The sequence below is a fragment of the Pteropus vampyrus genome, unplaced genomic scaffold, assembly GCF_000151845.1.
Source record: "Pteropus vampyrus isolate Shadow unplaced genomic scaffold, Pvam_2.0 Scaffold193, whole genome shotgun sequence".
NCBI lineage: Eukaryota > Metazoa > Chordata > Mammalia > Chiroptera > Pteropodidae > Pteropus > Pteropus vampyrus.
The window spans coordinates 2,191,876-2,217,182 of NW_011888974.1; the positions used below are offsets into that span (position 1 = coordinate 2,191,876).

General features: G+C 53.1%; 4 protein-coding genes across 11 annotated transcripts in view; 3 read left to right on the forward strand and 1 right to left on the reverse strand.

Annotated features, from left to right (window-relative positions):
- Positions 1 to 1,448, forward strand: part of RASA4B (RAS p21 protein activator 4B) — a 25,083-nt gene extending 23,635 nt beyond the window's left edge. For 5 of the 7 annotated variants that reach the window (XM_011371565.2, XM_023537519.1, XM_023537521.1 and 2 more), the window contains 2 exons: positions 566 to 630; positions 792 to 1,448. In XM_011371565.2, the coding sequence (XP_011369867.1) occupies positions 566 to 630; positions 792 to 913 (187 nt within the window). In that variant the 3' untranslated portion in view covers positions 914 to 1,448. Of the gene's footprint in view, positions 1 to 565; positions 631 to 791 lie in introns of those variants that run through there. The other 2 variants (XR_002783158.1, XR_002783159.1) reach the window with 1 other exon arrangement.
- Positions 1,449 to 4,930: 3,482 nt separating this feature from the next.
- Positions 4,931 to 8,851, forward strand: POLR2J (RNA polymerase II subunit J). Its single transcript, XM_011371570.2, has 4 exons — positions 4,931 to 5,069; positions 6,247 to 6,336; positions 7,652 to 7,826; positions 8,617 to 8,851. Exons 1-4 carry the CDS (start codon positions 5,017 to 5,019, stop codon positions 8,650 to 8,652), a joined length of 354 nt encoding a protein of 117 aa, XP_011369872.1. The 5' UTR covers positions 4,931 to 5,016; the 3' UTR covers positions 8,653 to 8,851.
- A 286-nt stretch (positions 8,852 to 9,137) lies between these two features.
- On the reverse strand, positions 9,138 to 16,052 carry LRWD1 (leucine rich repeats and WD repeat domain containing 1). 2 transcript variants are annotated; one of them, XM_011371571.2, is made up of 15 exons: positions 15,815 to 16,052; positions 15,111 to 15,345; positions 14,904 to 15,020; positions 14,313 to 14,453; positions 13,967 to 14,071; positions 13,587 to 13,709; positions 13,394 to 13,508; positions 13,048 to 13,157; positions 12,659 to 12,866; positions 12,066 to 12,138; positions 11,825 to 11,965; positions 10,029 to 10,120; positions 9,696 to 9,851; positions 9,500 to 9,612; positions 9,138 to 9,406 (listed from the first exon to the last, which is right to left on the reverse strand). In XM_011371571.2, the coding sequence occupies exons 1-15, from the start codon at positions 15,892 to 15,894 to the stop codon at positions 9,266 to 9,268; spliced, it is 1,950 nt and encodes a 649-aa protein (XP_011369873.1). In that variant the 5' UTR covers positions 15,895 to 16,052; the 3' UTR covers positions 9,138 to 9,265. The 2 variants fall into 2 exon arrangements, with proteins under 2 accessions (XP_011369873.1, XP_011369874.1); XM_011371572.2 differs by lacking the exon at positions 14,313 to 14,453 and having other exon boundaries at positions 15,815 to 16,029.
- Positions 16,053 to 16,094: 42 nt separating this feature from the next.
- Positions 16,095 to 22,652, forward strand: ALKBH4 (alkB homolog 4, lysine demethylase). The gene is made up of 3 exons (XM_011371574.2): positions 16,095 to 16,260; positions 18,625 to 18,822; positions 21,756 to 22,652. The coding sequence occupies exons 1-3, from the start codon at positions 16,138 to 16,140 to the stop codon at positions 22,341 to 22,343; spliced, it is 909 nt and encodes a 302-aa protein (XP_011369876.1). The 5' UTR covers positions 16,095 to 16,137; the 3' UTR covers positions 22,344 to 22,652.
- The last annotated feature ends 2,655 nt before the right edge of the window (positions 22,653 to 25,307 follow it).

Below are 25,307 nucleotides of genomic sequence, written 5' to 3' on the forward strand. Positions count from 1 at the left end.
GCATCTGAGAAGGAGGAGCTTGTTAGACCCTAGCAGAGGGACACATCTCCTGATCAGGGAAGCAGTCAAAAGGGCTGGGCCAGGAGAATTCCTAAATAAGGAGCTTCAAGTATGGATGGGGTCCATGTGGCTGCTCACCCTCCCTCCATGTAGGCACACAGAGGATTGGACCTGAGAGGGCCCAGGGACCTTTGGTGAACCCCAGTTAGGAACTGTGCTTAAAATGTCACTGTCTCCTATTCCCATAGGAAGGAAACACATTCCATCACCAGTTAATTTTAGGCCCCAATTCTCTCTTTTTCCAAGGCCCCTCCAAAACAGAAGTAACATAGTTCGAGTTGGGTTTCCAAAGTGTCTTCTGTAACCCACAGTTGGGAGGATGAGAAGGAGGGAGGAACACAGGAGATGACCAGGGACCAAGACCTGGGCCCGTGTTTGTTCCCCATAGATTGAAAGAGTCAGCCCTCAGCCCCCAGGAGCGCCCTCCAGCTTAGGAGGCTCACACTGGGTCACCCAGCCTTCCCATCAAGGGCACCAGGAGCCCTCATTTTGTCTTTGCCCACAGGGAGAAGCACCGGGAGCTGAGTGCAGGCACAGAGGCAGCCTCTATGCTCACAGGCTGTGGCGAAGGTAGGTCCCTCCCATCTGGACTCTGGGGGTGGCCTGAGTCCCCTTCAGGGATGCCGTGGGTAGGGCTTCTCAGGCGCACTCCCAGGGACCCTTTGGCCTTCGGGACAGGCATGGCGGGCGAGGTCCTGCCTGCTGTGCCCTCACCCTGCATCTGCCTCCAGCCTCTGAGGACCCACTGGCCCAGCTGCTGCAGGTGCTGCAGGACCTCCAGGAGGCCCATAGCTGCAGCCCAGTCAGCTCCCTGCCCTTGGAGCCGAACTGCCTCCTGGAGCTGCAGACGTGAGGTCTGCCCCACCTCCACTCAACAAGCCCCCTGCCAGGTGCTTGGAGATCCCTGGTGCACTCTCGGCCTTCCACCTCAGTCCCTCTCATTGGGGTGCAGGGCCTGGGTCTCTCCTGAGCTGGGTGAGTTGGGGGGCTAGGGACCAGAGGGTCCAGAAGTCCATAACTGACAAGGCTTTGGCCTGTCATTGCCCGTGCAAAGTCTCTAGGGGACTCTGGGGGCTCCTGCTCCTCTAGGAGACCTGGTTGGTCCGTGCAGCCATCACCGCCACTAGCCCAGATTCTAAGGACCCTCATCTCCTGCCCAGGGCAGACCCAGCCAGAAACTACCCCTAGGATGGTCTACATCAGGTGGACTGACACTACTTTGAACCCAGAGGTGGGTGGGAACACAAGGCCTAGAAGACCAGGTCTTGACCTCAGCACCCACTATGCTCTTGGCCACCACCCCACCGGCTCCCCTCACAGCCACTGGCTGTATCCCTGGGAGAGTGTCACGGTGCTCTATTGCTCACAATAAACCTGCTATAACTGTGGCTCTAGACCCTCATGATGGGGGTCAGGGAGGGAGTGGACCTGGGGACCCCAGTGACTGTTGGTCGGGGTGGCCAAGGATTGGGGCTGCCAACATAGCCTATGTGCATCCCATCCCTTCTTTGCTTCCCCCCATTCCCAGGGAGGTTCTTTCTCCTCCCAACTTTTGTCCCTACCACACCCTCTGGGTCCCACTCCTCCATCCCTCAAAGGCTAGAGAGCCTGCCTGATCTGGCTCACCAGCTTTCTCTCCTTGCAGCTCCCAAACACGCCCTACCTCCAAGTGTCCTGAACACTACACAGAAGGGGTGGGTTCAGAACCTTGAATCCCATGGCCTGGCCCTGGCAGTGTCCCTTATGCTAACCCCCTTGGCTGAAGCAAGGCTTTCTCTGGTCATCACCTCCCACCCTCATCCCAGTCCATCTCTAGGTACACAGTAACCTTCAATATAATTAACAAGAGAGGGGAGGGGCAGGGGCTTCCAGCACATTCTTGAAGTCTCATTCAACTAAGCTCGGAGCCTTGCCTGTGAATCCTAGGCCTAGGACAATCCCCAAGGGCCCAGGTAACAGGCAGGACACTTGACCCAGCTGATCAGCCAGGTCCTGGGGCAGGGCTACCTGGGCAGGCTGCATAGTGGGTTCTTTGAGGGATGGTAGAGAAAGCAAAGGGGAGATGAAGGAACAAGGGGTTGTCCCCTTCCCTCTACCTTACGGCTTTTGGGACCATGCCGACCTTTTCTCTTGGCCACACTTGGCAGTGTCCTCCAACAAGCAGCCCACCTGCCCATCCCCTTGATTGGTAATCATCTCTTGGTGATGCTACCATCCTATGGGCCTCATGAGCCTCTTTGCAGGGCTAGGCGCCCCACCTCCCTTCCTGACCCAGAGTTGGGTCCAAGGGTGGCTGAGCCCTCTCCACCCCTCCCCCATCACCAACACCTGGTTGTCTGGCTCATTCCTTAGAACCTCACACATTGTCGGATCTTCTTGGGTTTCAAGGACATCATGGTCAGGAATTATGCCCCAGGGTTTCCTGAGCCCTAGTGCAGAGTGAAGGGGAAAAAGATGTGCACTTATTGAGACTGCAACAAGTAGAATTCCGGATTTTAACTGCACACACAACCATCCACTGGTGACACCCACCACCCCCACCGCCCCCACCCGCTAGTAGATCCTGGTGTGGATGTGGCTACTGCAGCCAGAGGGGAGTTAGAATGAATAAATGCTCCACCGCTCATGTATCCCCCTTCCCAAATTCTCTCAAGCTCTGAGTAGAGCTGCCTACAGCCCCAGATGGCCACATTCTTTTTGGAAGCCACTTGGGGAAAAAAAGGACAGAAGAGACTCCTGCCTTCCCATGGCACAGGAAGGTGCCAGAGGTCACACTTTTCACCAACACCCCCACTCCCCACCCTGGGATTGCCTGTTATTCACCCAGAACCTAGGGAAGATCTCCCAGAAATCTTGAGTGTCTGACTGGACCCTCAGAGGCCTGCAGCCCAAAACCCTGGGAAGTGTTGAGCGGGTCCAGATCACATGGTACGTGCATCTTTTATCCTCTGGGCCTGTCTTGTAGGAAATCCAGGCAAATTCCCAACTTGCTTTTGGAAATTCCTATCAAAATATAATTTTCAGATATGTAAAAAAATGACATACAAATATAGAAGAAACATGAATTAAAGATTTATTACACATCCAGGAAGAAATGAGTGGCAAAGCTGGTTCATAGAGCATTTTGAGAAAATACATATTCGTAAGCATTCTGAGAAAAGAATGCTAGAATAAGATTGTGATGTTAGATACAAAACTGGGAAACAGAGTTTTCTTCTCTATGGAATAGAAACATACAAGTTCATAAGTAACGTCAGTGTCTAGGTTCTGATCGAATAATAAATATCCAAGTCAAACAGAGGTCCACTCTCTAGATTAGAGATTGGCAAACTTTTTCTGTAAAGGTCCAGGCATGCAAGTTTTGGTCACAGTTAATCTCAGGGCCCAAAAGTAGCCACAAGTAGTAAACACATGGGCTTGGTTTATTCCAATAAAACTACAAAAACAGATGGCAGGCTTGATTTGGTCCACAAGCCATTTTAGTTTGACAACCTCTACCCTAGATAATTAAATAAGCTTTGGTCAGGCCTGTTCAACAGCACGCCGGTATGACACAGAACATGCCACACTCCCCTTCACCTATTTCCAAGGTTGGATGTTTCTTCACACCCAAGTCCCAGGAGCCCCTTTAACAGTTGTGCCAGGCAGCCTATTTTATCAGAAGATGGGAATGGTCACTTGGCCTCCTCTTGAGGTACACTAAAATCAAGGTTCTGAAGACTTTTTGGGGCTGGAACTTCTGGAACCCAGAATATCATGTTGGTCTGGAAATCAAAGGGCTAGTGTGACTCTGGTCCCCAAGAGAGGACAGATTTCCACAGTGGCAAGGAAAGTGAAGCCCGGGCTGGGTAAAACTTTTCTCCCACCCTTTCCCTAGTCCAGCTAAGGGTGGCCAGCCTTAGCCTCTCCAGGCCCCTGCAATCCTGGCAATGGTGGTATCCTTGGCCCAAACATTTCCAGGATGACCCAGGAGGGTGGGGCATCATTACCCTCATTGCTTTCTATTCCTCACCAGTTAAAGAGGCTCCCACCGCTTGGCTTGGAGTGTCAAGGTTGGTGTGTGTCTCCAGTGAAACAATTCCTCACCTCCAGGCTCAAGGCTCAAGTAGGAAGTGGCCTTTCCCAGGAAATGGTAGTGGAAGCTCCAGATCTCCTTGGGGGCTCATCTGCTGCCCAGACCTAGAGAAACAGCTGGGAAGCTGTTAGGGCTACAGTAGCTAATCTGAGCACCCAGTCCCTGCTGCTTTATATAGCTCAGGTAGGGCTTTAATACTATGCTGTAGTCTGCAGAATATCAACCAAAACAGGGAGGGATACACTTATCCCTCCCAGCTCTTCTCACACCTGTATACACCTGCCTTCTCCCCCGATTGCCCCCCAACAAGCTCAGTAGGGCACAGACCCACTTGGCAAACCAGTGACAACACAGCCAGGAGTCTTGTAGCAATCCGCCCAGGCAGCCGTGGCAGGGCGTTATCTATATACGGCTGTCTGGCTCAAGGGATGGACGCCCAGGATCCCATGAGGCTTCCTCCGGCTCCGCCAGCCACACCTACCCATACCAGAGCTCCATTCTCCAGAGGCCCGTTGTGTACACCAAGGGCACATTTCCAAGGAGGGATCAAGGGACATGAGGAATGGAGACAGGGAGAGTTCAGGGTTGCCGCTTAGCTTGGACGAAGATATCTCTCAGTATGCACAGAGTAGCTCTCACCTCTCTGAGCATAGGCCAAAGCGCACCCACAGGTGAACCCATAAAGGGACCTTCCGGCATGCGCAGAGCTACCAGCCATCCTCCTGTTCCTACCGCGGGTTCTCTCGTCTGCACGAGATCCTCCTGTCCGGTAGGGGGCAGTGAACCGGTCCTCGCGGGTTTGGCACCTCTGGCTAACCCGGAAGCGCTTAGGAAGCGATAGTAGCTGCAGCTGCGACTTTGGAGGCGGCTGCGGCGCTAAGATGAATGCTCCTCCCGCTTTCGAGTCGTTCTTGCTGTTCGAAGGCGAGAAGAAGTAAGTGGAGCCAGCCGAAGTGGCAGAGAGTCGGGCTGAGTGTCGCGGGTCGTCAGCCCCTCAGCTTTTGGGGCTTCTGCCCTCCTCTGCCGGCAAGACCGAATTAGTTTTGGCTTGAGCGTCCGCTCGCAAAACCCTTCGCGCCTGTCTCTGCCAAACTTGATAGGCCAGCCAAGCGGTGGTGACTTTCCCCTTTGCAGATGAGGAAACTGAGGCTCAAAGAGGTTAAGTAATTCCCCAGGCATAAAGCAAGTGGTGGGTCTGTATTACAATCCAGAATGCCTGGCTCCAAAGTCCTTTTCTTCTGGGATCTGGCAGCCTCCTCGCTCGTCTTCTGGCCTGCCACCTGTGTCCCCGTTGCTGAAGCCAGAGCGATGGCTCTTAGACTCATTCGCCTGGGTAAAACCTTCAGTGACTCCTCATTGCATGCAGGGAGAAGCAAAATGTAGTCTAGTGGTCAGACAGCCTGCTGGGCTTGGCTTTTGTGCCCCCCACTTAAAGACTGTATGTTTGGGCAGGTAAGTTAATCTGCCTGAGGCCCACTTTTCTCATCTGGAAAATGGGCATATTACTGTATTAAAGGGGAGAGTAAATAAGTTATGTAAAGTGCTTAGCCCAAGACTCAGCACATAGAAGACCCTCTTAAACATTGGCATTTCCTTCTCATAACAGCTTGATATGCAAGGCTCTGTGGCCTAGCCCTTGTCAGCCACTTCAGCCTCCGTTGAGAGCAGTGGTTTTCATCTGGGGACCATTTTGCCTCCTGGGAACTTGCAATGTCTGCAGACTTTTCATTGTCATAAAAGGGGTGCTACTGGCATCTAGTGGATAGAAGCAAGGAATTCTGCTAATATCCTACAATGTAGATATTAGCAGAATATCTACAAAAAATTCCCTACCAAAAATTATTCAGCCTAAAATGTCAATGGTGGCAAGGTTGAGAAACTGCTTTAGGAAAAAGGAGCAATCCAGAGTAAGGGTCCTACAGAATCAGGGCGTAACTGGGGTCTGGGACTAGACACACTGCTGCTGATTCAGAGAGGTCTTTATGGGATGAAGAGACTGAGAAAGGCTTTCGGGAGGGGATGGGACTTGAGCCTGCCTTGAAGGGTAAGGTTTAGACTCGGGGGAGGAGGGGAGCCCCTATCCCTCATCTCTTGTCTCTGCCTCTTCCTAGGATCACTATTAACAAGGACACAAAGGTACCCAATGCTTGTTTGTTCACCATCAACAAAGAAGATCATACGCTAGGAAACATTATTAAATCGTAAGTTCCAAGTCAAAGGCTCCCAGGGGCTATGTTTAATGGGGCTCTTTGAAGCAAAGCACAAGTTTCAGATTTTAAGTTTCTCTGAGCTACAAGAAGTTCTGGTTGCTTGCTTGGGCAGTTTACACATTCCAGTGCCTTTTCTTCAAAATGACACTGACCCATATCTGTTCACATAGCCACATTGTACTGGCTTATTTGACTAAAGTAAGTGAATGTGCAGGAAGCCACAGAAAAGTAGACATACTTGTTTTTATGCTAAGGAGCATGAAGAGTTAGCTCCCACCCACTCCACCCCTATTTGTGACAATGATCTCATTGACCCCTGGCATTCTAAGATGTATGTGCCAGAGATCCTAACAGTAGAATAAGGGGAAGGGGTGAGAGAGGGTCTCAGTGGTTATCTGGTATCCCTTGTGGGTAGTCGATATTGGTTGGAGGGTGTTTGTTTATACCGTTGAAGTCCTGGTCAGTGGTGTGACTGAGGCTCTGGCCCAGAGACTTTAGTGAAGCCTTTCCCGAGTTTGTGTTTCAGACTGTGAGCAGAAGCCTGACTGGTCTCTTGGTGAAAGTAGGGGATGGGATTGCCCACTTTTTGTCTGGATGATTCCCACGCTGTGCCAAGCCTGTGGTGCACTCAGGCTCTTTTGGGGCCCTGCTGCCCCTCTGCTGTGTGAACCCATTGTCCCCACCTATGCAAGGGATCTCCCTCTTGGTGCTCACACTTGACAGAGCTGCCCTGGAGAAAACCCTCGTGTGCCCAGCGAACAATGCAGGCTTCACTTCACCACAGCCTCATAGAACAGGACCGAATGGGTGTGGACAGCAGCTGTCAGTCCATGCCCAAAGGACTTCCATTTCTTTTTGGTAACTGCTGAGAGCCTGGGGCCTTCTGCCCCTGCTGCATTTGCTGTGCTAGATGCTCTTTTGGGACTGGTAATGGGGCTTTTGTGTTCTGGTTTACCAAACATTGGCTGGATTTTTACTACCTAGGGAGGTTTCTTTGGGGGCATTACAGGGTCCCTCACGTCCCCCGAGGGAAGAGGTTACCAGAAACCGTGTTTACCACCTCATGGATGCAGGGTTGTGTGGGGGAGGAGTCCCCATATGGTATATCTTCCCCAAACTGTTTTACTTGATTTTTCTGGAGAGGGGAACAAATAAAATTCAAGAGCAGGGAACCATCTGGCATCAGCCCCCAGCTGCATGTGCTTACAGGCCTCAACCCAATGGGAAGATCCCTTGGCTAAAAGGCCTGGTAAGCGTCAAGGCACGAGTTTCAGCCTCCCTCACACTGCTTATTCCTGTATCTCAGACAGCTGTTGAAGGATCCACAGGTGCTGTTTGCTGGCTACAAAGTTCCCCACCCTTTGGAGCACAAGATCATCATCCGTGTGCAGACCACACCAGACTACAGTCCCCAGGAGGCCTTCACCAATGCCATCACAGACCTCATCAGCGAGCTCTCCCTGCTGGAAGAGCGATTCCGGGTGAGGAGCTGGACATACAGGGGAAGAGGGTTGGTCTGGACACCAGCTTGTTTGCTCAGAGCTGCGGTGTTCTCATACCTAAGACAACCCCTGGTTGTTTCCTCTGATTTACTTGGGATAGAGGGGCAGAGGTGATGACAGAGCAGGAACTTCTACCTTCCAGGAAGCATGGGTAAGGAGTTATGGAATTGAGGACTGGGGCCTGCTGTCTGCATCCATGGGTGGGAACCTTACCTAGTGCTCCAGTATCTCTGTGCACTCTTGTGGTCCCCATGGAAGCAGGGGGCCTACTGCCCCCTTGGTGCTGCTCCTCCAAGTTTCTTCTCTGATGCTGGCTGCTTTGTGGTTTGGAAGGCCTGGCTGCTTCTAGGGCATTTGTCTAGGGGGCAGCTCATTCTAGGGTGGGGTCATACCTGTCCAGACAGGGGGCCTCAGTCTCGATAATTTAGAGTGGGAAAGATTCACAGCCTTTCAGATTTCAACATTTGTCATATACTCACCAGGAAGCACCTCTGCTCCACCTGACACCTACTCCAGGCAGCAGGATGTGTGCTGCAGAGAAATGATGGAGTGGGTGGAGCTGGCTCAGAGGGTCCCTTGGGTTGCTGGCTGCCCAGTTCCTTAGAGCTGTTCAGGGCCTGGTTCGCTGCTTCTGTGTAGTTCATGGCTGTGCTCTAGAACATGGCAGCAATTTTCTGGCAAACCTTGGTCAGGGATGTTGGGGCTGAGTTTCCAACAGTTTCACCTGTCCATTCCAGCTAAGTGTACTTGCATTCTTCCTCTCTCTCAGGTGGCCATCAAGGACAAGCAAGAAGGAATTGAATAATGGGCTGGAAGGAGTCTTGCTTAGCCAGCTTCTACCCTGCACTGGGCCCTTCTCCAAGTACCAAATGGAGGAGAGTAGCTTCTCTCAGCTAAGGGCCTCCTTGGAGATATTCCAGGGAGCTCCTCACCCTTGACATTGGTGTGTCCTATACATAGATTCTTTCATCTTCCTAATAAAGTATGGAAGGAAAAGACCTGGATATGAGCTGAAGCAGAGGTGACTTCACAGCAAATGGATTGTCAGGCTCAGTGGAGGTAGATGATCTGTCTTGGGGCCACATTTCAGAGTGGAATGTCCCAGAGACCCAGATTTCTGTCTGAGAGAGTAGCAGGAACAAACTCATCTGAGAGGCAGTCTTGAGCAGAGAAAAACTGAAAACCCATGTACTTCCATGAGTCTCTGCTTTGGAAGTCTCAGCTGCCAGGTCAGCTTGTCTTATTCAAAGTTGAAACACCAGATGGGGCCCACAAACAGCTCTCCCAGGCTACTCTTAAATAGTAGAGACTTTAATAAAAATATTTACTTATAGAAAGATCTCCATTATTAGCCCCAAAGTTGAATAAGTTAAGTCGAGTCCCTGGTACTTTGCAATAGAGGCAGGAGCTGCTCGAGGCTAGTGTCTCTTCCAGATCGCTACAATGTTGGAATCTGTCAGAGCAGTGAGGTAGGTAAAGGTAGGGTTGGCCACCACTGTGTTCACCATGGTCTTGGTCACTGTCTGGCCGAGGGCTCGAGGCTGGGGCCACTTAAGGATCTGGTGGGAAGAGAGAGGAGAGCTGGGCTCCTTCCTGGGTTCCTCGCGCTGCACCAGTCCCCAGCAGCGGGGAGAAGAGAGAGCTGTGCATACCTGCGTGGGGGCCTGCAGGGCTGCTGGCAGTGGAGGCTGCTGCATCAAGATGTGCCTGACATCGTAGATCCACACGTTGCCCTCCTCGTCCCCACAGAGCACAATCCCCTTATCTGCCAGGACACAGAGACTGGAATCTAAGGTGGGGCAGAGCTTTAGGAGGTAGAGAGTAGGATAGGGTGTGAGGTGGGCTCACCAGGACAGGTGCTGAGTGAGAAGTAGGCCAACTCGGTGGGTGACCACTGGAGCCGAGCCAGGACCACCACTGCCACCGTGGACTGACTGCCTCGGCTTACCCACGTCTGGCTCCAGCTCCACAGGCAAATGGTACCGAAGCTATTCCCCTTGGAGGCTGTGGGGGAGAGGAGAGAACTGTGCCTGCGGGGGCCCCTATTAAGGCATTTCTTATTTCACAATGGGGACCCCTCAGAAGCTCTCAACACAGCCCAGGGAGAAACACTCATGAAAGCCTTACCAGGGCCCATCTGAATCTCAGGAGGCCAGAGAGTCCTGAGCTGGGTTTACTCACCCACAACATCCTCATTCACAAACGCCAGCCCATCCACTCTCCGGCCGGATACCTCAGAGCCCTCGGAGAAGACAAACTCCACCTCACACACCCTGTGGAGCCACAGAAGATGCTGGTCGGCTATTGCTTGCATATACAAAGAGCTTCTCATTCATTTAATGGGGACCATTCATTGGGCACCTATTGTGGGTCTTGCCCTATGTAGAGATCAGAAGCCACAACCCAGACATCTTTTCTGGGCCCTGGAGGGGTTTGAGCTTTGCCCTGGAAGAGGGAGCCAGCACCTGTGCACTAATTCACAGGTGGTGGGAATCAGAAGCATGAGGGGTTGGTTCTTCCAGGATGCGGGATGGTGTGCCCAGGAAGTAGAGCCTCCGGGACTAAAAGGAGCAGGAAGTGACCAGCCATCTAAGCGGGGCAGGTGTTTCGGGCTGAACACTGGGGGCCTGAGAAGGGAGAGACTGGAGAGCGGCTTACTGTGACCCTGAGGACAATGGGGAGTGACTGCTGAATGTTTACAAGCTGAGGGTGTGTGTAGGGTCACAGGAGCTTGGAACGTGCCCATAGGCTGCCCAGAGTCCTGGAGAGGCTGCTTAGAGCAAGAAAACTGGTCAAGTACCAACTGCAAGGAGAGGCAAACACATCTCAGATGTGGGGGAGATGCCACAAGACTTGGGGAGATGTGAGTGGAAGGGGCGGGGAGGAGGCAGGCCCAGGGCTTGACTCCCAGGTGTGGCACAGGGCCACCAACAACACTTGGCTGAACAACTACCACAGTCTGCTGAGGCTTCTACTACTTCCCTCCACATAACAGCTGCTTCACTCCTGCTACCCACCCTAAAAATCTTCCCAGGCTATTCATTGCACTTAGAGTAAAATTCAAAATCCTAACTGGGGGCAACAAAGGCAGCATACCTTGGCCCAAGGTATGACACCTCATCTTGTACCATTGACACCTCATCTTGTACCATTTCTCCATTTTCCAAGCCATGATCAGACCTCCCTAGACAGCTCTCCCCATTTCTGGCCCTTTGAACATGCTGTTCCTCTGTGTGTAGACCTTCACTGCCTCTGCCTGCCTGAATCCCTTGTAGGAGAGCACGAGCCTGAGAACCTATCCATCTGTCACTGGTCACCTCCCTGGAGTCCTCTTGGCCTTCCTGTTCCCCTCTCGAAGTACCTTATTCTCTTTCCTTCATAGCTGACATCACACTTCGTAGGGTTACCTTTGTTTAATGCCTATCTCTCTCACTAAGCTTGTGGGCCCCAAGAGGGCAGGAACTCCATGCTGAGCACTCTCTCAGGCCTTCCAGGTGGAATGGATGAGCCACAAGCCTCAACCTGGCCTTCCAGGGCCTCATCCTTGCCCAGACACCATCCTCCTTGCCCTCTGTTAGCACTGGTATGCAAGTCACTGTCCCAACTTTACAGATGAAGAAATTATGCTATGACAAGAAGGTCCCAGTGCTGGTGAGTGGCAAGAGCTGGGTTGTAGTGAAGCCCCAGGTTGAAGGTGAGGTGATCAGAGCCCAGAGGGGGGAAATGACCCAGCCCAAGTCCCACATACAAACACCAGCAAAAGAACAGGTCAAAGGGGCCTTTTCTCGAGAGACTAACAGAAGGTGGGGACAGGCCAGCTCTGTGAGGAGGCCCCTGAAAACACCCTTTGTGGCTGTCCAGAGCAGCGTGCATGGTTTGGGCACCACCACCCGTGGGTGTGCCTGGGGTCAGACATCTAGACTGGCAGATGCCTAGCTGTAAGGCTTGGCTTTCAAGGCATACCCATCTGGCCTTACCTCCTTTTCTGAGGCTGGTCTAGCCGCACATCCCAGCAGCAACAGCCACTCTCACAGCCAGCCAGCAGATAGGCATCTGGGCAAGAGGCAACCGGGCAGACACGCAGTGGGGTAGAGGTGGTATCGAGTGTGAGGAGCTGGCTGCCAGCATATGAGAGGGAGAATATGAGGCTATGGGCCCAGGTGTCTGCCCACCCTGGTAGCCAGCCCTACCTACCCCAGCCCTGCCACAAAGCATCACCTGGCCTGGAATTCATAATCGTGGTTAGGCACCCCGATGTCCCAGAGGATGATCCGCTTGTCATAGGAGGCCGCTGAGGAAGGAATGGGAAGGGGAGAAGTGGCTCTAAGGAGGCCCTGCTCCCTCCTGCAATCTGCAACCCAGGCTGAGACCGTGGTCCCAAGGCCGGCCCCTCTGAAGCAGGGAAGGAGGGCTATTGGTGGGAGACTTCAGGACTTATAATCTTACTCTAACCTAATGTGTGCCACACTAGGCAGTCATCTTTCGCAGGCCTCTGCTCACGTATCATCCCTGTTGTGCTCACCATACCTGGAGGGCCATGGGTATCCACCCAGGTCACAGAGTGGCCCAAGTTGTCAAAAGCTCCAAGGCCACAGAGCAGGTTAAGGGAAAAGCCATGATCTGAACTGAAGCCTGGTCAGTTGTCTACAAAGCCACATTGCTTCTACCATGGCCAGAGCCAACATCAGCTGCCTAGAGTGAGGTGGCCAGCAATAGGATCCCCCTACCATCCCAGGGAGGGAGCACTGAGGCACTGGGCTGCAGGAAAGGGGTGCTGGGGGAGCCCTGGGAGTGTGGAGAGAGAGTCTTACTGAAAAGGTGGGTCTCGTGGGTGGGACTGAAGCAGAGGGTGGCAATGGCCCTCTTGTGGGCACGGATGACCCCGCAGCAGAAGCCAGCACGCACGTGTAGTAGCCGGACCTGACCTCGCAGGCCTGCAGCTGCCAGCACGCTCCAGCGCTTCTTGTGGCCTGCCTGTGTAACCACTGTCAGGGCTGTCCAGGCCACTGAGAAGAATTCCTGGGGGCAGGGGGTGGAACAGTCACTGAGGGGCTGTGTGTGCATATGCATGCACGATCAAGCCTGGGAAACTGAGGCCCAGCATCAAAGAAAAAGGTTACCTGGTGAGTAGGTGGCACTCCTGCCCCCATTAGCCAAGGCTCTGCCCACTGCCCTGCATGAGCAGGGCCCTGGCACTCACCTCGCCAGGTGTCTTGTACTTGTGCAGTACGATGCCAGTCTGGCAGTCTATCACACACACGGCCTCCCCGCCACATGTGGCCACAGTCTGAGACGTGGCCCCTGCATGCCCTGTTTTGAGAGGTCAGTCTAGTAAAAACATTTTCTGTAAAGTTCCCCCCTGCAGTTCTCCTCCTCCTGGCCTTGATGACATTTTAAAGCTCTCTGCCCCTCCCAAATTCTGCATCCATCCATGCAGCCCCCAACCGGTGGCATCTCCACTCCTCTACCCCGCCCCCACCAGAAAGTTTGTTCTGCTGGTTCCTTGTAGCCTTTGCCCTAGTCCTGCTGGCCCACCAAGGATATACCCTCCTCCCAGGCTGGCTCGAAGGCACAGGCCCAGAGCTGGGTCTTCAAGTCCTGAGGGTTGTTGTTCTTGCTGTGGCATTGCAGGAAGTGCAGGGGCTCCAGCTTCAGGGCAGGCTGTAGGGGAAAAAGGAGGTCACAGCTGCCCTAACCCTTACTCCCAGCCTCATGCTCCCTGCCACCTTGCTGGCTTACCTGGCTGCTATCAGAGGCCACAGGGCTGCCCTCCACCTGGGCCAACGGGGAGGTGCACACCCGCTTTTTGGGAGAGAGGTTGAGTGGGACGTCATCTGGCCGTTTCAAGGCCACTGAGCTGGCCTGTGAGGGGGGTTGGGGAGGACAGGCTGAGGGCCTGGTGACCATGGGCCCATCTACCTGAAGCCTCTTTCCTCCCCATCACAGGCTGGACTGAACCCTCCCATGGGTACTGGAAGCAAAGACTGACCCTGGGTCAGAGGGAACTAGCTTGGGCATCAGAGGCTGTCTCCTCAGCTCATTTCCGGGAACCGCTGCTGCCCTGCAGCCTCCCTAAGCAGGCCCTCGGAGTCTAGGAAGCTGCATGGAACCACACTCACCCTGGACTCCTGGGTAACTGTGGCTTTTGGGGACCTCTCCGGGATGTCTGCCTCATGCACCTGGGTCCCACCAGAGGCCACCAGCTCCTCAGAGATCATCTGCACCTGGGTGGGGGCAGGTCATCAGGAAGCTGGGCACAGTCTTGGGGATCCCCAGCCCCTTCTCAGATACCCAATCAGAGGGAACTTGTGTTTTCCAAGTTGGGAAAGGGCCTTTCTAGCCAATAGGGCTGCCTTTCCACTCCCCACAGCCCTTCATGGCCAGAGATCTCCAGGGCAGCTTGGGCCATGGGAGTTAGCAAGGAGCTGGAAGAACAGACTCCCAGCACAGTGGGTGAGGACATACCCGCCACTGGGTGAACTCGCTGAGGGACTCGGGGCCGTAGCGGACATCCCTGATGGCAGACCTCACAAAGTCTGCCTGAGCCTTCTCAGCCTTCTCCTCAGGGCTCAGTGAGGCCATGAACTTCTCCCAGTGAGCTGTCACCTGGCACGAGAGGGACCAAATCCAAGCCCAGCCCACGCCAGCTCTTCTGGACTCTCCATGCTCCTCCCAATCTCATGGCCATAGGTATCTCAATCTCCCTGAACCACAGCCTTCCTAGCTGTAGGTTGCAAAAATCTAAGCAACACAGACAAGCAACAATCCCAGAAGGATGAAGCTGGTCCAGAGTAAAGTTACTATGAAAGTGTCTCAGCCTACCCTTCTGGGTCCTGCCTATACACCTGGAGGGCAGGTGCCCCAAAGGACAAGAGGCCAAACGCCACAACCAGGCTCAGAGCAACATGTCAGGCTAGGGGCTAAGGACCACTCGGTGTTAGGGCAAAGACCCCCTGTAACCTCCCCTCGGTGTCCTCAAAATGTCCAAGTCTGTCATTTTCTCTTCAAGGTCCCTGACTTCTCCCAAGCCCCAGAGACATCTCCCAGCCTCCTTACCCTGCTGGTCAGCTCCCGGTTCAGGTTCTCCACCTGTGAGGAAGTGGAGGAAGCATCCTTGCCATTGACCTTACGCAGCTTGGGCAGAAGAAAGGAGACTTTCAGGTTATCATTGACCTGGGGGACAAGGGAAGAACAAAGGTTGCTGAGCTTGAGCCTAACAGAATGCAAGTCCCGGGCATGGGGCCACTGAGTGCCCCCACTTACTGTCAGGAAGGGGTTGCCCTCCAGGCTAAGCTCCTCAAGCTGTGGGAACTGACAGAAGGCAGTGACGTCTCCCAGCTGGTTATTGGCGCAGCGGAGAATGCGCAGGTGGGACAGGCCCAGGTTGGCAGGCAGCGTCTCCAGTTGGTTGTTGGAGAGGTCCAGCTCCTGCAGCTGCTTCAGGCGGCTCAGGAGCTTGGGGTCCAAGTGCTCTGAGTGCAGCTTCAGCCCTGACAGGCTGGAGTAGGGGCAGAGAGGGAGGGTTCAGGGAACCGGAAGACCTCCCCGCCACTACTATGGCAGCCCAGGGTGCCTCCAAAGGCTTTTCCACCTGGTAATTCTTGTGCATGCACAGCCTCTCCTTAGCACCCTCCTTTTTAAAAATCTTGTAACTATAGAACTCGGGGTAGCTGGCCCCTTCCAGGATACTTTTTAAGATCCTCTAGGGGGTGCTCCTCTGTGCTCCCCAGGCCCTCTGTAATTATCAACAGGTTGCTCAACTTTATTTCTGCACGACTGTCCCTAGCAGCCCTGGTCTGCTTCAGGGGTAAGGCTACTCGGGGCCCAATGGCCCACCTCCTGAAGAGAGGAAGGCGTTTGGCTCGAGCGATTAGAGATTCCGCCCCAACGACAGGGCGATAACGGGGCCGGGCAAGAATCCTCGCCTCTCTTCCCAGCTGCCCGTCTTCCCCCGGCCCGCCTCTTACTCCAGGCTCCGGATCTTCCCCAGCCGGTCGCTCTTGGGTCGCCCCCGCTGCATGAGCAGCCGAGCCGAGAGAGGGCCCATGGCGAGAAAGTGAAGCCCTCGCTGACTGTACTGGCAACACCAGCGTCCCGCTGAGCCCGAGACTCCCGGCGTCCTGTGCTGGTGCCCGCGGCCGGCAGAGCCCAGGAGGTGGCGCCGCGCTAGCCCCTCGGTGGCGACGACCGGAAGGAAGCGGCCCGGCGGACCTCGTGCCTAGCGGGTGGACTGCAACTCCCAGAGATCCCCGCGGCCCTGCGCCTGCGCACTGGCTTCCAGGACGGAGCAATGGCGGCTGCGGTAGTGGCGGCTCCCGAGGTCCTTCGAGAGTGTGGTTGTAAGGGCGTTCGGACCTGTCTGATCTGCGAGCGGCAGCGCGGAGGTGACCCACCCTGGCAGCATCCCCCACAGGTAAGGGCTGGGAGAGGGGGCGCGCCCATAACTCCATTCTTCATATGGGGAAACTAAGGCCCAGATAGGCCATGATTAGGGGCCCTGGATCAAACTGTGTTAGGGGCCCTTGCGGTGGGGACGTTGCGGGATGAGGAGATGCGGGCTTTGAGGAGTGGGTTTGGAATGGAGAAGGGGGTGGGACGTGGGTGCAGCCCTACCACAGCTCACCTCTGGGACCTGGGGGGAGTCTGACAGCAAACCTCCACGTAGGCCTCCCGAGCTGGGCCTGGGAGCTTTACTGGCCTGTGGGGAGACGAAGTGGAAAGAGTAGAGGGGGCCGAAGACCAGGGCAAAGGTGCCCAGAAGGCCTAGGACGGAAATGAGCGAGGAGGAAATTAATTCCAATTAATTAACGAAAAAACGACTCAGCCTTTGAACTGGGTCTGGACGTATTTTCGTTGGTTGCAAGGTCGTTACTTCTAGGGAAACTCCTTGGGTAAACGCCCGGGGTGGAGGCGTGTGCTTGGAAGGTAGATGATGGATGCTTCAGCTGAGGGAATTGAGGTCAGTGGGGCCTGACTACAGAGAACCTTGTGTGTGGCCACTGGGTAGGCTGGGCTTGTCCTGAGGGCCATGGAGAACTCCTGAAGGATGTTAAAGGAAGTTACATGTGATTTTTAGAACGATCCTGGGAGCCGATAGCAAAGCATGAAGGCTGGGAAGCCAGTGAAGAAACTGTTGCAGTGTCTCTGGTTAAGTGCAAAGATCCTGTGGAAAACAGTGTGACGGTTCCTTAGAAAATTAAAAGTAGAATTACCATATGATTTAACAGTTCTGGGGATATACACAAAAGGTTTGCAAGCAGGGTCTCGAGATATTTGCACACCCATGTTCATAGCAGCATTATTTACAAAAGCTAAAAGGTAGAAGCAACCCAGGTGTATATTGTAAGCAAAAATTGATAATCAGTACATAAATACAGTAGAATACTATTTAGCCTTAAAGAGAAAGGAAATTCTGACACGTTACAACCTGGATGACCTTTGAGGACATTATGCTAAGTGAAATAAGCCAGTCACAAAAGGACAAATGATGTGTGATTGCACTTACATGAGATACCTAGAACAGTCAAAGTCATAGAGACAGAAAGTAGAACGGTGTTTGCCAGAGGCTGAGGAAAGGAAAAGGGGGAGTTTTAATTTTGCAGGGTGAAAAAGTTCTGGAGATTGGTTGCACAACAGGGTGAATATACATGACACACTGAACTATATACTTAAAAGATTATTAAGATGATAAGTTTCATGTTATGTAATTTACTATAATTTAAATTTTTTTTCAAGTGCCAAAGGTCTGAACTGTGGGGGTAGCACCTTCCCAGCCTGATGGCTGAGGGAAGAGCAAAATGTCCAGGATGACTCCTCATTTTTAGTATGTCTCATGTGAGGTGTGAGAGACAAGAGGACACAGTGGTTCAAAGATGGGGTGGTAGCAATGCCTATGGAACATAAAGGGGAAGGAAGCAGAATTAATTGGTCAGTAAGAACCTCAGACTGCCAAGTGGCCCTGGCAAAGTCATGGACAACCCAGCTGGGAGCTCCAGAGCAAAGACTACCCATTAGTAGTCTTTCTGCACAACAGTCCCATGTTGTGCAGAAATGGCTGGGCCTATGTTGGGTCACTGGCTGGGAGTGGTCCAAGATGAGTATGGTGTCCACTAGAAACCTGAGGCAAATCCAGAGGCACTGCAGCAGGAAGTTGTTAGCCCGGCACTCCTTGTGGATGACTTGCAAATTCTGCTCTTTTATGAAAGGAAATTCAGGCAGCACCTTCTGGCTGCTACAAAGGAGGGAAGGGTCCAGAGACATCCCCACCTGGGCTGAAGAGGGCTTCTCCGTTTTGGCCTCCTAGCATGTGCTGCTCACCCCCTGGACAGCTCTCGGGCCTCAGCTCTAGGGGTAGCATATTTCTCAAACTCCTGGTCTGAGCTGGATGCTTTTTACCTGTCCTTTTTTAATCCTCACAAGGCTGGGGAGGACAGAAGATACCCTGCAGCGATACAGGAACAGTGTGGACTCACAGGCTAGTCCCCAGTTGTGCAGCCTCAAGCTGGTTCTGGCTAACTTTGCTGAGCCTTGGTCACCTCATCTATGAAATGGAAAATGAAAAATGGTTATGCAGATGCTCTTCCTTTTTACAGATGAGGAAAGTGAGAGAACCTTTCTCAGGAGGCAGCCCCAGGCAGGCATTCGACCTCCTTTTAGACTCCAGCTATCTTCCAAAGTGGCTTCAGGGGAGAACGAATTATTGGGCAGGGGCTGCTCCCAAGAAGGCTTCTGGAGGGCAGGCTCCAAGGGCTCCAGGACCGCCATCTTTCTTTTTCAGAAAACACACCGTTTTATTTACTACTCGGACACTGGCTGGGCTGTTGGGGCTGAAGAGTCTGACTTTGAAGGCTGGGCCTTCCCTTTCCCTGGTGTGACACTGTTAGAGGACTTCGTGACCCGAGAGGAAGAAACAGAGATGGTGCAGCTGATGGACCGTGAGCCCTGGAAGCTCTCACAGTCTGGACGGAGGAAGCAGGTAGGCTGGCCCAGAGCTAAGGATGAGGGTCAGCCTATCAGAGAGGACAGCCACTCTGCAGGGCCCCTTCACTCACCTCCCACTCAGCACCCTCCTTGGCAGCCATACCAGGGGCATGCCCAGCCTGCTCGGCCTGCTCACCTTCCCAACAGTATGCTGGTGATCTAGGGCTCTTAAGGCAGATGACATCTCAGCTCTTTCTGCCCTCGCTCCAGCTGGGTAGTGCTAGTGACTGTCAGGAAGGGTTTCTTGAAGTCTGCCAGATGCCTTCCCTGCTGAAGTTCTTTGCTTATCAGTTTCATGTATCCTCAGGCCTCCAAGTCCTAGACCCCTTTGTCAGGGATCATAGCCCGCTCGCCTTGAGTCCTGGTCCTTTGTCTAGTTCACTCCATCTATTCTTCATCTCCAGCAATCCTTTCCCCTACCAGGACCCATGGGAGCCATCTATTTGGCCACCTTTTCACTTTTGCTTCCCCTCTCATCGTCTTTCCTTACCCTGTACGATGGCCAGTTATTACAGTCACTTCCTTGGGTGCCCCCTTGCCTTTTCTCCTTCACGTTACACTCTTTCTGCTTTACCACTGCCCTGGTCAGTTACAGCTCCCCTCCCTTGGACTCACACACAGCCTGCTGGCAAATCTGGGCCCTTCCTGCTCCAGTGGTCATATTGACCTTGTCTGCTTAACTGCCTTCCTTCTAACCTCCTTTCCCCTCCTCGCTCTCCATTCATGATCTTGCCTCTCTGAGCAAACAGGCGCATCTGCACACCTGCCTGCCCTAGGTAGGTGCTGTTCCCTTCTAGCCTGTTTCCAGGGCTTCTCTCCATACCCCCTCTAGCTGTTTGCTGGATGCATCCCATTTCACTCAGAAGACCTTGTTCAGCACCACTTCCCTCTCTCCCGAAAGTGAATTTTGTCTTGACTGGATCTTTTCCACCAGCCTACCAGTAAACCCTCTCTCTCTCGTTTCTGCAGCAGAATTCCTTAAAAGCGTTGTTGATTCTCACTGTCTTCAATTCCTCTCCTCCTGTTCCCCCTTAACCCACTCAAAAACCACTTCCGTCACTGACCTCCATGTCCTAAACCCAGTGGTGGGTTCTCAGGCTCAGTCTTTGAGCCTCTTCTCTTCCTGCTCCAGACACCCCCTTGCTGATGTTAGGGAATCATAGTGCTGCACACCGTCTCTGTGTTTGGGACTCCCATATTTGTATCTCCAGCCCAGACCTCTATTTCTCAGACCCTAAACTGAGCTTTGGCTCTTTGCCCTCTCCAGCGCCCCCTGCAGTGTGCATGTCTCAGTAAATTCCATCTTCCACCTGTGCAGTCTACAAACTGTGGATCTCTCTAGATTTCTCTGTCTTGTTGGTAATTACTATCAGCACTTTCTTCTTTCAAAACCTATCCTGAATCTGAGAACATACCTTTCCAGCCCTCACCCCTCTTCAGTTTTCAGTAGGCAAGTGACTCTAGTGATGCCTCACCAGATCATGTCACTGTTCTGTTAGATCCTGTCACTGCTATTACAGGCTCTCCAGGCTTCCCATCTCAACGTAAACACAGAGTCCTTACAATGCCCTGGAAGGCCCTGTACTGGCTACCAGCAAAACCTTTGTTTCCACTCCTGTTCTCTGATGTCCCCCACAGCAGTCACACCAGCTTCCTCAGTGTTCCTTAAAGGCTCCAGCTTCTCATCCCTCGGCACTCCCATCTCAGGCTTTCTGCCTGCCATTACCTAGAGTTGGCCTGCAGGAGCCTGCTTTCCCAGGCACTCCGAGATATGCAGAACCTGGAAGGAGAAAGACAATTCCACCAGATGGAGCTCCCTTCCACTAAGGGCGGGGGGACCAGTGAGGGCAAGGGTTGGCAGAGAAATGCTCCCCTCTTTCATTCCTCAGACCACAAATCTGAGGCGTATTCTAGAAGGCACCTCCCTAAAATTTTTTGTTGTTGTTTGGTTTTTAGAAAGAAGCTGCATACCATAAAATTCACTCATTTAAAATGTACAATTCAGTGGTTTGATTTTTAGTATATTCACATTGTAGTGCAACGATTACCTCTATCTAGTTCTGGAACATTTTCATTACCCCAAAGGAAACCCATACTCATTAGCAGTCACTCTCTATTCCCCTGTCCCCTGGCAACCACTAATCTACTTTCTCTGTGGATTTGCCTATTCTGGACATTTCATGTAAATGGGATTATATAATATATGATCTTTTGTGTCTGGTGTCTTTCACTTAGCATAATGTTTCAGGGTTCATCACTTTGCAGCATGTGTCAGTGCTTCATTGCTTTTTATGACAGTTACATTCCATTGTTTGGATATGCCACCATTTGTTTTATCCATTTATCTGTTGGTGACTGCTTGGGTTGTTTCCGCTTTTTGGCCATTGTGAATAATGTTGCCATGAATATTCATGTGCAGGTTTCTGTATGGACATGTGTTGTCAGTTCTCTTGGGTATGCATTAGGAGTGGAACTGCTGGGTCATCTGGTAACTGTTCTTCCTTGTTCTGAACCCCAGTGGTGCCCAGTGGTGCCCATCTCGATAATGCTGCCTCGGATTGGCCTGCCTTCCCTCTCTGCTCATTCTTCCAAGATCCCGACTTCTTGGCATCATGTTGTGGATACTCTGCCTGCACATGAGCCTTTTGTCTCTAGCTCTGCTTTCTGGGGTACCTGGGCTAAGACAGCCCCTGACACTTTGTATGCCCCCTTTTCACTTTATTTCTTTTTTAGCATTTATTGCCATCTGATATACGCTGTTCATTTATACCTCTATGGTGTTGGCCTCTTATTCTGGAATGTCAGACCCATGATGTCAGAAATTTTTGCTTTTCTTGGTCACTGTGATTGAATTCTTCAGACCTAGTCTTGGTACCATCTCTATAAACTCAGGCACTTCTCCACTTCCTTTTTGTCCTCATCCTTCAGGACTACGGCCCTAAAGTCAACTTTCGGAAACAGAAGCTCAAGACTACTGGCTTCCAAGGCCTCCCCAGCTATAGCCGGGAGGTGGTGCGGAGAATGGGCCTCTACCCCATCCTGGAGGACTTCCGGCCCGTGGAGCAGTGTAACCTGGACTACTGCCCAGAACGGGGCTCAGCCATCGACCCCCACCTAGATGACACCTGGCTGTGGGGGGAGCGGCTGGTGAGCCTCAACCTTCTGTCCCCCACCGTGCTGTCCATGTCCCGGGAGGCACCTGGCAGCCTACTGCTCTGCCTGGCCCCGTCTGGCTTCCCAGAGGCTTTGGTAGAAGGTGTGATGGCTCCCAGCAGGTCTGTCCTGTGCCAGGAGGTGGAGGTAGCCATCCCTTTACCCCGTCGCTCTCTATTTGTGCTCAGTGGAGCCGCGCGGCACCAGTGGAAGCATGCCATCCACCGAAGACATATCGAGGCCCGCCGTGTGTGTGCCACTTTCAGGGAGCTGTCGGCTGAGTTCTGTCCTGGTGGGAAGCAGCAAGAACTGGGGCAGGAGCTCCTGCAAATCTCTCTCTCCTTTCAGGGGAGACCCATGTGAGCCGCCTCCTTGGAGACAGGAGCTGGCACTGTGCCTAGCCAGAGGCACTAGCTCCAGAGTTGACCCTTTGCCAGGATTGAAGCAGGGAGCCCAGCACAGGGTCTTGCTTCCCAACTTATTAGGTTTTCAGAGAAGACTGACACACTGATGCCACGGAACTGGTTTTGCTGGGGATGTGCCTCCGGTCAGTCCCTTTTGACCTGCATTGTGGTCACTTGTTTGGGTTATTTAATTTGTCACAATTTGAGGGCAGTGGCATAATTTGAGTTTAAAAAATATTGGCACCACTTACAACCATTTTCTCCTTTATCCATCTCTCTCAGTGAGGTTTCTCTATCCCCTGCCCTGCAGCCCCTCCATTGGGTAGCACATCGGATCGGAAAATGGGATTGGTAGAAGATTCGCGGTTATTATTGTTTCAGATTTCAGAGCTGGTGACAGCTTCTGAGTCAGACTCTGCTTGGGTCATGCTTGACCCCTTGGAGTGCGGGATGTGATGAGGACAGGAAAATCCCTTGAAAGTCTGGAATTACCACCCCCATGCCCCGTAATGGTGTTAAAAAGTAGGGGGAAAAGTGTCTTCAGCTCCCAGAATATCACAGGTGGTTTACCTTCAGGTGCTGGTGCCGTGCGGGGGGCTTACCTGGATGGATAGCTGGCCCCTGTGCACTTGAGGCCTGGTGAGCAGGCCGTTGAGTTGGAAGGGGATGGCGGTGTTCCTTGGGTCTTTGTGGCCAGCCTTCCTGCTGCTTATTTGACAAAATACATTCGGCTCACTGGCGACATGCTGGGAGCCAGACTTGAAAGACCAGGATCCCAGCACAGCCTGGAAACTTTAGTGGTCAGCACTGGTCTTCATATTCACTTTGGAACTTTCTGAGAGCTGGCAGGTTGGAAGAGCCAGTGGCCACTCTGCACTGCCCGTGAAGTGGCATTGCAGCTGCTTGAGCCACTGGCTCAGACTGGAGAACCCTGTGAAGACCCAGTGGAGAGACTGCTTGGGTTCCTGTGGCTGAGTGAACCCAGCTGCTGGAGGGCATGGAGCATCTTCCAGATGCTTTGTCTGCTCCTCTCTGGACCAGCTCACTAAGAGCAGGAGGGCGGAGGGCGACTTCTTCCCAGGTGTTGTGACCTCCGCACAAGCCCTCATAGACTCCACTCTGGGCCCCTCACACCAAGCACTCAGATGCAAGCCCGGCTGCCAAGCAGGCATGATGGTCTGCTCCGTAGGGCGTGCGGGGAGCCTCTGCCTGGACAAGCTGGGCCCTTGAGCAGCCTGCTCCTGGGTAGAAGCTGCAAGATGCACTACCAACAAAAGGCTCTTGGAAACAGAACTTTGGGAAAAGTTCTACCCCAAGACGTGTCAGAGAGAAATCTGTTAAGGCTAGGGAGTCACTCAGCAGAGAAACCTGTTTTCCCTTGGAATCTCCCAGTGTTTGCTCGCTGTTTGACAGTTGGCTCTTCCTACAGTCCCGCAGAACTCACATTAGGATACGCTCCATCACATCATGGTAAAGTTGGTGACCTCAAGTTGAGTTTGTCCTTGAAGTTACTACATGAAGACCATGAGGCTCCAGGTGCCAACTGCCCATGCCACTCACTGGGATTTAGCTGGGCTCTGGCCAGGCTGGGGTGTTTCCTCCAGGATGCTTCTGGGCACCACTGCAGCCACTGCCCTGTTCCTGAGGGGCTAGTCCCAGCAGCCATAGTCTGAAGGATACAACGTCTGTTTAGCCCCGTATTTTAGGTGGCTGTGCCTGCAGTCAGCATGCTTAAGCACCAGACATTTGTTGTACAGTTTCATCTGTGCTAATGCTTGGTGGTCTCAGACTAGGAGAAGGCAGGAACCTGTGGGAACACACTAATACGGAAGCATCCTCTTCCAGAATAAGCTGGGGAGTCTGCTGACATTCCTCAGCCTGCCCTGTTTTGGAAAGATGTTGAGGAAACTTGGGGGTTGGTTATTTGTTTGCAGGGTAGGGCGGTGAGGCCCAGGCTGGCCTTGACAATCGGGGCAGGAAGGGGCTGAACTCAGTCCAGGGAGCACCCTTTGGGTTATTTCTGCCGAGACTTGCGCAGAACCTACCTGTATCGTGTCCCTAGCACCCTGCAGGGACAGCGGAGACGGGGGAGGATTCAGCACGGGAGGATTCAGCACGTTCTAAATGGGCCTGCCTCAGGGTCTTTGCTCAGTCCTGTCCCACCTTGCCCTGCTGGGCCCCACCCAGGGCTCTCTGAACCCTAACCCTCTACCTTTTAGAAGCATCCAAATCAGGACAGCCTTCTCAGCAGATCAGCTGGTCAGTAAGTGGGCCCAGCCACAGCAGGCTTGCTAGGCTCATTGGGAAAATGGGCCAGAGCCAGTTTGCTGGAATGGAGCTCTGCACTGAGCCCAGGCCTTTGGGGTCCCCAAGGCCTGTGGAGTCCTCCCTCTGGGCTGCAGTGCCAGTCTGGCCCCCTATATTGGCAGAACTTTTCCATATAGTAGTGCCAGCAGCTTTGCAACCTAATTCCTAGGAGACTGGGTTGAAGTGCCAGAAAATTAATAAAGGACAAATATTCTTTCCTAGAAGGGGCCCTCTACCTCAGTAGGCAATTAGCAACTGTAACAAAACAGAATACATGGGAGCTTCTTCCCAAGTTTCACCAGACTGAGGCGGAGGGATCTGCATTCCTGCCACCTACCCAGACACCCGGCTTCAGCCCGGAGCCACTGGTTCCTGGGATTAGAGGAAGCCCATTGGGACCAAGCTTCAGGGACTCTCCTAGAGGATGTGCATGCCTTCAAGCTGCCCCTGTCCAGATGGCTCTGTTGAAATGCAGCTACCTGTGGGCCTGCCCCTTGCTGTTTCTGGGAAGGGAGAGCCTGCTTGGGAAGGGAAGCAGCAGGCAGAGGTGCGCCGTTGTCTCAGGGCGCCACTCGGCAGGAGCCCCGTGTTGTGCCTGGCTCTGAGTGCCCTGTCT

What these genes read in the sequence shown, in the direction of transcription:
- POLR2J (XM_011371570.2), top strand. Translation starts at nt 5,017, where the DNA reads ATGAATGCTCCTCCCGCTTTCGAGTCGTTCTTGCTGTTCGAAGGCGAG. An exon ending in CTGTTCGAAGGCGAGAAGAA is followed by an intron (nt 5,070 to 6,246) that starts GTAAGTGGAGCC and finishes GCCTCTTCCTAG; the next exon opens with GATCACTATTAACAAGGACA. An exon ending in CTAGGAAACATTATTAAATC is followed by an intron (nt 6,337 to 7,651) that starts GTAAGTTCCAAG and finishes CCTGTATCTCAG; the next exon opens with ACAGCTGTTGAAGGATCCAC.
- LRWD1 (XM_011371571.2), bottom strand. Translation starts at nt 15,894, where the DNA reads ATGGGCCCTCTCTCGGCTCGGCTGCTCATGCAGCGGGGGCGACCCAAG. An exon ending in CAGTTACCCAGGAGTCCAGG is followed by an intron (nt 13,710 to 13,966) that starts GTGAGTGTGGTT and finishes CCCCCCTCACAG; the next exon opens with GCCAGCTCAGTGGCCTTGAA. An exon ending in TGGCCTCTGATAGCAGCCAG is followed by an intron (nt 13,509 to 13,586) that starts GTAAGCCAGCAA and finishes TTTCCCCTACAG; the next exon opens with CCTGCCCTGAAGCTGGAGCC.
- ALKBH4 (XM_011371574.2), top strand. Translation starts at nt 16,138, where the DNA reads ATGGCGGCTGCGGTAGTGGCGGCTCCCGAGGTCCTTCGAGAGTGTGGT. An exon ending in CCTGGCAGCATCCCCCACAG is followed by an intron (nt 16,261 to 18,624) that starts GTAAGGGCTGGG and finishes TTTCTTTTTCAG; the next exon opens with AAAACACACCGTTTTATTTA. An exon ending in AGTCTGGACGGAGGAAGCAG is followed by an intron (nt 18,823 to 21,755) that starts GTAGGCTGGCCC and finishes CTCATCCTTCAG; the next exon opens with GACTACGGCCCTAAAGTCAA.